General features: G+C 49.6%; 1 protein-coding gene across 5 annotated transcripts in view; it reads right to left on the bottom strand.

The window, feature by feature from the left end:
• Dock9 (dedicator of cytokinesis 9) overlaps positions 1-12203 on the bottom strand; it is a 269995-nt gene extending 257792 nt beyond the window's left edge. For 3 of the 5 annotated variants that reach the window (XM_028868260.2, XM_028868248.2, XM_028868252.2), the window contains exon 1: positions 11826-12202. In XM_028868260.2, coding sequence (XP_028724093.1) covers positions 11826-11951 — 126 coding nt within the window. In that variant the 5' untranslated portion in view covers positions 11952-12202. Of the gene's footprint in view, positions 1-11825 lie in introns of all 5 variants that reach the window. The other 2 variants (XM_037208305.1, XM_028868244.1) reach the window with 2 other exon arrangements.
• Positions 12204-12770: the final 567 nt, after the last annotated feature.

The raw sequence follows: 12770 nt of genomic DNA, 5'->3' as shown, positions 1-12770 counted from the left end.
CTGCCTGAGCTACAGTGTAAGACTGTCTCAAAAAAGGAAATAATACATACAAAAATATACAGATACAGTCTCTAACCATTCTGCTAAAAGAAAACTAAAATGTAAATTTTAGCCATACAACCGGAAATAAGTCACTTCCTTTCCCTGGCCTTCAGGTTCCCCACCAAAAAACAAACATCAAAAAAACAGAAAATTAAAATCATCCAGATATTCCAGAGGCTCAGACAAGATGAGCTTTTGGTTGGTTGGTTGTTTCGGAGGGTTAGACATTATAGACATTATAAAACTATCAAACACAAAACTTCATAGTTTCACATGAGCCTCTTTTTATAAGTAGTGAATTCAAGGTTCTTGGCTGTTTGACAATGGCAGTGTGTGTGTGTGTGTGTGTGTGTGTGTGTGTGTGTGTGTGTGTTCAAGTGTGTGTGTGTTCAAGTGTGTGTGTGTTCAAATGTGTGTGTGTTCAAGTGCATACAGGTACATGTGGAAGACAGAAACCAACCTCAGATGTCATTCCTCAGTGTGTGTGTATGTGTGTGTGTGTGTGTGTGTGTGTGTGTTCAAATGTGTACAGATACACGTGGAAGACAGAAGCCAACCTCAGATGTCATTCCTCAGGTTCCGTCCACTTTCTATCTGAGGCAGGGTCTCTCACTGGGCCAGTGAGTCACAAACATTCCCGTCTCCACCTCCCCAGCAAACAGAGTACAAGCAGACACCAGCACACACAACCACTCGTATTCTCATGCTTGCACGGTAAACACAACAGTCTCGGGGTCTCCATTGCTGTGCAGAGACACGCGACCACGGCAGCTCTTACAAAGAAAACATTTCATTGAGGTGGCAGCGTACAGTTCAGAGGTTTAGTCCATTCATGTCATGGTGGGCATGGTGGCGTGTGGGCAGACTCGGTGTTGGCGAAGGAGCTGAGAGTCCTTACACTTGATCCTCAGGCAACAGGAAGTGGTGTGAGACACTGGGTGTTACTTGAGACTATATGAGACCTCAAAGCCTGCCTCCACAGTGACACACTTCCGCCAACAGGGCCACTCCCTATGAGCATATGAGGACCAATTACATTCAAACCACCACATCAACTGAGCAATCTCCCCAATCCCAGCTGACAATATTTTGCTACCAAAATGCACATGTGACTTCACCTCAGGAACACATCACCATGCACCCCCATACAGGCACTCACACCTTGGAAACACATGGTCATGCACACCTGTACAGGAGCTCACACCTCGGGAACACATGGTCATGCACACCTGTACAGGAGCTCACACCTTGGGAACACACCACCATGCACACCTGTACAGGAGCTCACACCTCGGGAACACATGGTCATGCACATCTGTGCAGGAGCTCACACCTTGAAAACACATGGTCATGCACACCTGTACAGGAGCTCACACCTCGGGAACACATGGTCATGCACACCTGTACAGGAGCTCACACCTCGGGAACACATGGTCATGCACACCTGTACAGGAGCTCACACCTGGGGAACACACCACCAGCACACCTTTACAGGCATTAAGAGACACATCCTTTCTTGATTATTAGTTCATGAAAGTCAAACACCCGAGAATCTTCAGACGTGCACAGAACATGCCACATTCCTGCCTTCCTGTATTTCCTTTCTTGCCAAGAGTTCACAGATATGGTTACCTGTACTCCGTCCTATACCCTGCTTCAACCTTACTCAATATTATAAATGTGCATCAGGAATGGTTCTCCACAGCAGCGTGCTTAAGGATGCTATGATCTGCCTCTCTCTTGTCCTCAGGACCAACAACACCAAGCACTCAGCGGGCACTTCCTGTGTGCCAAGCCCTGCTCTAGTGCACATGAGCTAAGTGCTTCATACACAGCTACTCAATTCCTCACCGAGATCTCCGGGGTAAGTCCCATCACGGTGTCCACTCTCCGGACGAAGAAACAGGACTAGGAAGTGGAAGCACTAACTGGAGCCCCCGGGCCCAGGCCTTACCCACCGCCATCCAGAGCAAGAACACTGCCCTGGGCCACCAACACACCCTGAAGGAGCACCGTCACACTTTGCCATCGCATCTGTGAGCCCCAGTGTTGTCACAGACAAAATGCTGCTTGTCCTTTCTCCAGGTAAGTCGTTTTGTGTACAGGCTGCCATAACCTGTTTTTAACATGGTAAACATCCTTCATTACAGCACTTCCATATCTGCAGGACTGAACATGCACTTTCTGCAAGACAAAGTTTCTAGGGGCTGCAGGTTCAGCGGGTAAGAGCGCTGCTCTTGCAGCGGTCCCGGGTTCAGCTGCCCGCACAGACACAGTGGTTCATAACTGGCTGCTGTAACTACAGTTCCAGAAAACCTGACTGACGTGTGCACTCACATACATTCAGACACATAAAACAGAGATAAACATCTTAAAATTTCTGAAAATACAGTATGCCAAATAACAACAGAGCTTAGAATAAACTCCAAGGGAGGCAAACGTGACCCCAGGTGGCTCATGCCTTCACCCAGACCTTCAATTTCAGATTAACAGTCAGTAAATGAGAAGCGGTCACTGCCCACACACTATGTGAATTTTGCTTATTCCTATAAACAAAGAAAGGGAGGGGAGTATGTACCATGACGACTCGAAGCTCTGACCAGATCATATGTGCTCTCAGGGATCCAAATGTGGATCCACGGAAGAGTTGAGCTACAAATGGGGGAAAACCCAACAGGAAAAGAGTGAAAAGCAAGCAAATCCAGGTTTAAAAGAGACACACTACTGTCCTGGTTCTTCTTCCGGGCTTGTGGGACTCGCTGTTGAATGAACGAACAGCACCGCCAACGGTTAAGTGGGCCTCAGCTTGCAGCAACCCTCCTGCCTCAGCTCCCTCACAGCTCGGGTGACAGGCACGCATCACCATTCCTGGCTGATGATTCTAATGGGTGGCATTTGATCTTTGCTATGTTTTCAGAAAAATGAGTTCCTAAGCACCTGGTGTGAAAGTCACACTTGGCTGCTCTACAAAGTTTGGGAAACAAATGGATGCTAAAAGAAAATGAGTCCTACTTTGTATTCCAAATGTGCGGCCGCTTTAAAATAGTGCCCAGGTTAAGAGTCGCCATCTGGCCTGCATTCTCTAAAGTAGAGAAACACAGAGCCAACCACAGCATACACCAGGGGCTGCGGCGGAATCTCCCTGGGTGGCGATAAGAAACTAGCACGCTGGACTGTGTACCATGAACACTAATCTGCCAACGGGAGGTAAAGTGGAATAAAGTCAATAGAAAATCGGGCCAAGGAAGGAAACTTGGAGGACCTGGGGAACTACGAGGGAGAAAAATGAGACCTGGCAGGTGTATTATCTTTAGTGAATTTGTTTATTCACTGAGGGAAAAAATACTACAGGACATGGTAGCTCATGCCCATAATCCCAGCACTCAGGAGCATGGCCTGTGAGCTTGAGGGCCAGCCTAGACTACAAAATGAGGGCCAGGCCAGGCCTGGGCTACAGAGCAAGATCTGGTCTCAAAAAAAAATTGTACACACACACATATGTATGTACACTGAGATTCTGCTGTGTACCAGGCACTGGGAAAAACACAGTAAACCAACAGTCAGAGAGACAGATTATTACATTTGTATACATATAAGCATAAATCACGCTGCACAGCACACAGGAAAAGGAGAGCGCAGGAGGGGGCCATCTCAGCGGACAGGCAGACGGAGTACAGATGCAGAGAACAAGAGCCAAGTCTGGCGGCAGAGAGGGACAGGGCAGGGGGTAATTACTACCCCAGCAGCTCGAAAACCTGCTGCTGAGGCTGGCATGATGACCAAGAGCTCAGTCAGGGAGCAGGGGGAGGGGTACCTCCTAAGAAGCACCCTAGACACCAAGGGCCGTAGCAAGCACTGGGTGTCTTCAAGATGGAGCACCAAACCTGGGGTGCTCCAGGATGGGGCAAGGATGGGGTGAGAGCTGGGCCCAGAGCCCAGAGAAGAGGGACCCTGGCCCTAGCTCTACTGGGCAGGAGACAGAAGGGGATGCCAGACTGAAGCGCCATCCATACGGCTTACCAAAGATTTGAGTTCTGCTTTGCAGGCCTGCAGAGAGGCCTGCCACTGCTGGGTATGGAGACACCTGCCTTAATCCCAGCACGAGGGAAGCAGAAGCAGGAAGACCAGGAACCCAAGGTCATCATCCACCACAAAGCAGAAACTCAGGATCAGGCTGGACCACATTACCAGACAACCTCAAAACACACAAGCAGAGGATCAAAGAATTGTCCTTTGCTGACCTTTGGAGTTAGGTGTGGCCACAAGATGTCCTTTAGCCAATTAGATACATGAGCATGGTAAGCCAGGTCACCACACTACTTTTTTCTCCACAAAGATTCAAGATGCATTCAAGATGGTGGCTGTCTGCATCAACCCGGGTCACAGGACAGCGTCACCTGGGCACCCAACCTACTCGCAGTGTTGAGGCAGTGTAATGAGAACACCGTGTGGCTCTAAGCACTGAGACGTGGGGTTCTCAGACCATAAGGACTGAGTCATGACGTCAACAGTGATAAGACAATGTTCCTTATTAGGAAAAATAAAAATGGCCAATCGTCGTCTAGCACACGCCTTTAGTCCCACAGCACTCAGGAAGCTGAGGGAGGCGGATCTCTGTGAGTTCCAAGCCAACCTTGTCTATATAGTGGGTTCCAGGCCAGCCAGGACTACAAAGTGAGACCCTGTCTATAAAAACAAAGACAAAAACGTAAAAAGGACTCCGATTAGAGATGAAAAGTGAGAATGTACGATTCATCACCGCCAAGCTCAAGCACCGATAGGAAAGCCGAGGACAGGTGCCAGAAGATACCGGAAGAGCGGAGCTTAGCCAGGGGACCACCTCACAGAGCTAAGGCTTCTGAAAGCCCAGTGAGGGGAGAGTAGACTCCCCAGGCCAGCACAGCATCCCTGTGGGAGGCCGGTACCACAGGGGGCAGGGTGAAGGTGGCGGCAGTGGGGACACAGGGAGGAAGGGGTGAGAGAGAGGCCAGTGGTGTCAGGGTGAGGACTCAGGTCCGCCCTACAAGGACAGAAGCCAATCACAGCGGCCAGGAAGCTGGGGTGATGAGGACACAGGCAGACCCAGGGAGTGAACAAGAAAGCAGCTTTCAAAGCTCAAAGGAGGGTTCCACAGCCAGGCGTGAGCAACCAAGGCCTTAGAGAGTACCTAGCGCCTGTGGCGTCTATGGTCAGCCTCTCAGCTAACTCCCAGATCTCAACCTTTCTTTCCCTACTTTGTTCAATCTGAGGGACATCATCTTTTTTTTTTTTTCCTAGATAACATAGAATTGCAGGTGCTCACACATACAACAGGAATGAAATTAACTGGTCTTCCTGCAAAAAAAAAATATACAAAATGACGTCCATGGTGCAGCCCGCTCACCACGTATCACAGTACATTCTCATCCACCTCTCCTGCCAATAAATCTCAAAATAGTAAAAGTAATCACAAATTGTAGGACTGGGGAAAGGACATGGGAGGATAAAAAGACAAAACATGACCTTTCTCTAGCCCCATATCCAAAAGACATGAACCATCACCACATTGCAATCGAGTTCATGTTGAAGGCTACACAGGCACCCCAGGCAGACAGATTTTTGCTAGAGAAACTGTTACCACAGGAACACCCTTTCAATCTCATTCTTATGAAACTACATCCCCTATCACACTGGATGGCCTATGTCCAAACTCATGTGTTTGTTTTTATTTTACAACTGAGTTTCTTTGCAAAGAACATACATTGTGGCTAAATAGTTTTTCTTGATATCCCTCCCAATGTTCTTTATTGCACTGCATAGACTTGGTAAAATCTCATCTTATAAAATCATACTTATAAATATTCCAACCTGGATTTTACTTCCGTTAATAGTGATTTTAGCTCCAACCACGCACATTTACTAAATCTTAGTAATGTGTCAGACAATGTTCTTGGAGCTTTGACAGGATTTACTCATTTTATCCACAAAGCTCTGAATCAGTACTATGGGTACACCCACTTTTCACACATGCAAGTTTGGGCTCTCAGAAGCTCAGCACTCTTCACGTTACATACGGTGAGAAACAAAGCAAGGGTGTACCCTAAGAGAGAGCCCTGCCCAAAGCCTGAGAGCAACCCGCAGCCTTCCACGCTATCTCAAGTCGGTCTTGGGACACAAAGCTTTGGCGGCTTTTAAACTGGCCCACGGTTTATTTAGACTGCTGTATGACTTTTACCCGGTTTGCACATGGTCAGCATTTCACACTTTCTGCCATAAATGAACAACACTGACTCCAGTGCACATTTCAGGCCAGAAGTGTCTGTAATTTTAAATATTGGGCCATGGAATGGGAGCGTGCTAAGGTTCTTGATGTGTGTATGTGTATAACAAAGTGCAAAGGGGTTACAGCATCCATCGTGTTATAAAACTCCAGGAGACGCAGTTCTCATAAAATACCACACGAACAGAGATCCTGCAAATACATCTTCTATATCAGCAAATCTGGCAGGCAGTAACAGTATCTTGTTTTGGTTAAATTTTTTTTATTAGCAAGAATAAATGTATTGTTGTTGCTTTGTTATAAATTGACTAACTGTAGTCCCCTCTTTGGGGAACTCCCTATTAACCGATGACTTTGGCTTTTTATTTCTACTGGAGTGCTTTTCTTTTTAAAACTTTGTGTAAGATTCATAAGATTTTTAAAATAAGGTGTAATTACATCATCTCCCTCTTATCTCTTTCCTCACCCAACCCACGCCATGTTCACCCCTACTCCCTTCTCAAATTCAAGACCTCTTCGTATTATCTTCACACACACACACACACACACACACACACACACACACACACACACACGTATATAAGTGCATCAATATATAAATGCTAGCCTGCACCATCCATTCAGTGTTTCTCATACATACACAATTTCAGGACCGCCTAGATGGTACTGGATAACCCATCACAGGCTCGTCCCTGGAGAAGACTCTCGCAACACTTTTTTTTTTAACGTAACACAGCAGATACTGACAGATGACACCAGAGGACAAGTACTGTCTCTGAGTTTACTGACTGCTAACTAGATGGCACTTGTGACGAAAAACAGAAATTTAATAGTGAGATGAGGAGGCAGCCGTCAGAGTGGCTAAAAGTTGAGGGTGAAAAGTTCAAGACCCAGCCCTTCCACCTGTGGGGATGGCCTGAGAGGACTTAACCTTCCACAAGTGACATTCTCACAGGCATCAGAGAACACCATACGTGTAACATGAAGGCTGGCTCCAGATTTGCATCATCAAGATATCCAGTCCTCCCTACACTAAGAAAATAAAAGCTCGCATTTGTAAGTAGCTCTGCATGCCTAGTTTGGGAGCTTCTGGCTGTTTTACAGGCCTCACTGTGTGGCCCTGGTTGCCTGGAATACACAGATCTGCCAGCTTGTGCCTCACCAGTCCTAGAATGGAAGGTGTATACAACCATGCCCAACTTGCATACTTTTCTTAAAATCTTTTGGTAAGTGACTTTTGGGACAGGCTCTCATTCTGTAGCCCAGGCTAGCCTCAAAGGCATGATGCTTCTCCTGCCTCAGTCTCCTGAGCTGGGGTTACAGGTATGAATCAGCATGGTGGACTCTGAACCACACATCTAACTTGGTTTCAGTAGTGTTCCTGCACACTGTCATCTGTCTTACCGTAGGTGACTGCAGTGTCTGCCTCTTCAGAATGTGTACTCCAACCAGACAAGAACTGCTGTGGCAGCATCTTCTTGGCACCCAGCAGTGCCCGAGCCCAGAATAAACATCTAGAATGTGGGTAACAGTTTCACAAATTCTTTCCTCCCCATTCAACCAAATTCAGGGCATTACTCATGTACAGACTGCCCCTAACAGTCAAAGGCACTAAGAACTAAAGAAATGGAACCTGCTGCTGATTATCTGGCTGGAGATGGGCCTCCACCCTGCTTCCTGTATTTTGGGACATTTCTGTTTGTCAGGACCCCACCAGAGGGTGGAGAAGGACAGGGCGAGCTCAGGCCAGTTCAGCTGTCAGCGTGCTGACATATCTGATTTAAGTTATAGCCAAAATGAGGTTTTTCCTTATCTGAGGATTTCAAAGAACATCCCTAACTCGGGTCTCGGGTTACCTCAGATAACACGGGATGGCTGAGGGAGGCCTCAAGCGCAGAGCGCAGGATATTATCTCCCCACGCCTCTGGCCGGCCTTCCTTCTCTAGTAACACAAAAGAAAAGCCAGGGATGACCTGACCTGGGTCACTTCACATTGCTGCATCTCAACATCTCAATGGGGTGTGGAATGGTATCCTTGGCAAGGGCTTGACATCCGAGGAGAGTTTGAGGCAGAACATACCGAGATAAATTCAGTAAGGACGTAGGGACAGGCAGCCAGATGACTTGTGTGTCAATACCCAAGTGCAAGGCAAACCTAGCCGGAGTGTCACAACACTCAGATCTTCCAAAGAAAGGCTCCTCTGACTGCTTTGGTGGTATATTCTTAGATCTGGGCCGTTATGACCCTGTCGTAAACACAGCGGACAGTCCCAAGTTGAAATTCCTTCAGGAATTCAAAAGCAATCCCAACTCGACCCTGAGACAGGTAAGCATGCATTTTAAACCCAAGGCCCTCAGCCCTCTCAACTGTTCTAAATTGTAGAAAGCAAATTCTGTATTTGTGAAGATTCTCGATCATAACCAAAAAATCAAAGATTCCTTTTCCTACAGCTAGGAACGTCTCCAGTTTATTTGTAGTGCTCATAAGATCGCTTAGAACCAAAGCCTGTTGAGTTTGGGTGAAGGGCTCTAAAAACAATCTGGTCCAACCCGCTAACAGAGCAAGAGCCCTGAGGTCCAGAGAAAGGGCAACAGACCAGCTGCCAGGATAGGATGCAGGCTAGCCCTCAGAGCTTGAACTGCACTGTCCATTTCCCTTCCTAAATACCACGCCCACTCCACAGATGGGGAAACTGAGGCCTATGAAGGTTAAGTTACACACCTAGGAAGTTGATAAGGGACAGAGCTAGAAATACAACCCATGCTCTGAACTGCTAAACTTCAAGGATTAAACACTAGAACTACCCTCATAGAGTCTTTCTCCAAAGTAAATAAGTCTAAGGTTCACGAGTAAGCTAAGCATATTTTCAAAGGCCTGCAAAACTTTTTTGAACCTTTAAAAAGCAATCAAATGCATTTTTTAATCCAAGAAATTTGAAAAACATATTATTAGTGTCATTAAAAAAAAGCATCACAGTCATGTAAGAAACTATTCCTAGTTTCTAAAAATAAATACTAGATATAAAGAGGTAAGATGTGTTAAAGGCCTGAAACTCACAATCACCAGGAAGGGAGAGAAGGGGGAGAGGGAGGGAGGAGGGGGAGGGGAGATTAACCAAATTTGGCAAAATCTTGGTAATTATTTAGTCCAGATGACAAAACAAAGGTTCACCCAGTAGTCTCAATTTTCATATTTAATGTATGTATGTGTTTATTTATCAATATTTATCCTTAAGCTTCTCAAATTAATACAGAATGATTTAGAAAAGCCCACAGATCTGAGTCCATAAAAGGGAGGGACCTACTGAACAGGGTCCTACTTATAGCTTTATAAGCACATGTCACTTTCTTACTTCAAAGTTCTGACTGTTGCAACCTTGTTCTGCACAGAACTGTTTCCCTCATTAGTATGTGAGGCCTGGGAAGAGCTAGTTAGATCTGGGCGTCGCTAATGGTCTTAGGCCATCTTCAGGACTGCTTTTATGAGTCAGCTGGTGAGAAACATTTACTGAGCACATGGTACGCTGTGGACATCAGGCTAGCCCTAACCCAAGTTACCAAAAGAAGAACCAATTTTCACCTAAGCATGGATGGATGGACCAAGTCGTGGTAGCTGCGCGGCCTCCTGAGAGAATGGGATCACCTTAGGTCCTCACAGGGCAGAGATGGGCCGGAATTTATGTGACAGGTGTACCTGCTGTGACTTCCTGGCAGACACAGGGGCAGCAGGAGGAAGAGAGTAGTGGGAGAGGTTTGTGGGTAATTTTTAGTGTCTTGACAGCTCTCCCAGGCTCCTCCCTGGACTGCATTCCCCATCCAGCCTGGGAGCCTTCCCTGCACCTAAGATGATGGCTCACCTCCTTCCTTGTATTTTGTGATTATTTCATCACAGAATTCATCAGACAAGTGGCCACAGACATACAGACAGACAAGATTGAGAGTTGAGACACCAGCAAGGTGTCTGGATTTTCATATTTAATAAAAGTGTCAGCAGATCAAGGCAGCAGAAGCACGTCACACATGGGAGTACTACCGTCAACACTGTCCGCAGGTCATCTTCACACAGGACACAGACATCCGAGGACTGCAGCACACGGGTGATGAGTGGTGTCAGCCTACGTTGTCAACTGTGTTCTCCCTAAATGGCTTGCACAACTGGTACCTTCTCTCCAGGGAGTGGGGGGCACTTTGGAACTCACAGCGCAATAAAGTGTTTCATTGATTCTACTTTCTTCCCAACACCCCTGATGAGCACAGCACCCCAATTAAGAACGAGTTCTAGCTAAGAGGAGAGATACCACTGAGGCGGATGGTTTTCTTCTCCTTTGACGCACTCTCCCGGGCAACTCCAGAAAGCTAACAAGCAATGGTGCTTCGGCAACAGAAGGAAGCCAGGGTTATCAAAGAGAAGGCCCGTTCTGTTCCCAGCATCTGTGCTATCCTTCAACTGATCATCGTCTATGAAACTGGAAAATAAAACCCGTTTATCACAGATCAAACTCAAGTTTGAAAAATCTAGGGTGAGTTAGCAGGTCTGGCAAAGGACAGAGAACTCAAACTGAGCAGACTGGATATGGAAATCCATAGCCAACTCCACCAACACCGTTCATGCAATCCTGTCTGCCCAGGAAGGGCATCGATCTGCCCTGTGCTCATCAACAGCGTTCCCTGGCAGTCCCACACACACAGCACCACAAAGGCCACAGACGATGACTTCCTAGGCCCATCTCCTCACATGTTCCAACGAACACACCCACAAACAAGTCCCCTTCAAGAAAACAAACGCCAAGAGCTGCTAAAAGTTTCCAGCTGCCCTGAGGAACTAGCTCCCTCCAAGCACAGACTGCTGCTCTCCCGGCACCAGCCCAGCGATCGGAGCGTGCCCTCTTTTCCAAATACAGCAGGGCCGTCCCTGGCTGCGGAAAAGTTGATTTTGAAAACTTCACCTTCCTCACACCCAGAGGCCTGTTCTCCCAGGAGCCGCTGCCAAGAATAGGTTCATCTTGGTTTGCCTTGCTCTGCTAGCCTCAAATCCCCAGACTTCAAAGCAATTTGTAACGAGGATGAGATGAGCAAGTCCACCCCTAACCGGTCATAATAAGCCTCGGGACGCCAGCTCACGACACTGGGCAGAGATCTGTCCACCCGAAGCATCCGCGGCAACATCTCCACGCTGAACCCCCGGCTGGGTGGGAAAGACCTCACCTCATTTTACACGCCAGGGCCAGGACATCTGCCAACACCCCTCTCCCCCAGAACACCGACGGTGGGGAGGAGGATGAGTAACTTCCCAGTTGGCAGAGGACAGGTAACGTGGGGGCAGGGAAGTGGACAGAGGGCGGAAATTTCCCAGGAGGAGAGGAAGAGCTCTGGGAGGGCAAGCTCCGACTCTGGAAGTTGCGCACCCCCACCCCCCAAGAGCTCTCCCTGCTGCCCGGCTCCCCCACCACTCTCCGGTCCCCCTCTGCTCGGGATTTACCCGGGCACCAGCCAGGCCCGCCCGCCACCTGCGCGCCTCGCTCACCAGGAGCACCGAGCCGCGCACCACCTCCGACACGCTCTGCCGCAGCTCCGCCGCCGTGCCCGGCTTGCTGAGCGCCCGGGTGAACTTCCGAGTCTCCGCCGACGCGGGCTGCGGCTGCTGCGCCATCCTCCGGCCGCCGCCGCGGGCCCCGGAGCGCGCGGTCCCGCCCGGTCGCGCCGCCGCCAGGTGCGCCCCCGGCACGGGAACCCGGGTCCCTGCCGGGTCGTCAGGCGCAGCAGCCCAGGCCACGCCCTCTGTGCCGCGTCACGCCCCGAGGTGTCCTCCCCGGGCTCCTGTGCCTGCGGCGGCGCCTGGGCTCACTCGGTACGATCTCGAGTGCAGCGCCCGCTGCGGCTCCCCCATGCCACCAACCTCGGCGAGCGGCCGCCTCCTCGGGGCGGGGTGTCCGGCGGGGTGGGGCGGGGCGGAGCGAGGCGGGGCGGGGCGGGGCGAGCGGCAAGGGCGGGAACCCCGGAACAGCCCCGGAGGGCACCGAGCCTGAGCGCCTGCAAGCAGGTCCCCGGAGAAACTGTGGAGGCCTCACGGAGCCCTTGAGGGTGTGGGCTCGGTGGCACCATGATGCCCTGGACCTGGCATCCAGCAAAGTAGTCTGTGTTTATGTGACACGGAGAAGACACAAGTCCTCTCCTTGGAGACCGTGACCGGGCGGATCTGGGTCACCTTAGTGTCCCCAGACGTCGGGCCGGCGGTGGAATGGATCAGGACGGGGCGCAGGACCCAACGCCGACCTCGGCCCGCGCGCCGCGTCACCTCGGGCGCCAGGAGGACTCCGGCACCTCTGTTATCTCGGCTGCAGCCTGAGGACAGCGGGCTGCAAGGGGCTGATGTGACTCAGCGGCACCGCCAGCGGGCTGCACCGCGGCGCCGAGCATGGGAACCCCGGAGTCGTCGCTGCCGCCGCGTGCCTCCGGGAGGACCGTCTAA

The sequence above is a fragment of the Peromyscus leucopus genome, chromosome 9, assembly GCF_004664715.2.
Source record: "Peromyscus leucopus breed LL Stock chromosome 9, UCI_PerLeu_2.1, whole genome shotgun sequence".
Lineage (NCBI taxonomy): Eukaryota > Metazoa > Chordata > Mammalia > Rodentia > Cricetidae > Peromyscus > Peromyscus leucopus.
The sequence above is the reverse complement of the archived record's forward strand: the minus strand, read 5'-3'. Positions and strand labels throughout refer to the sequence as shown.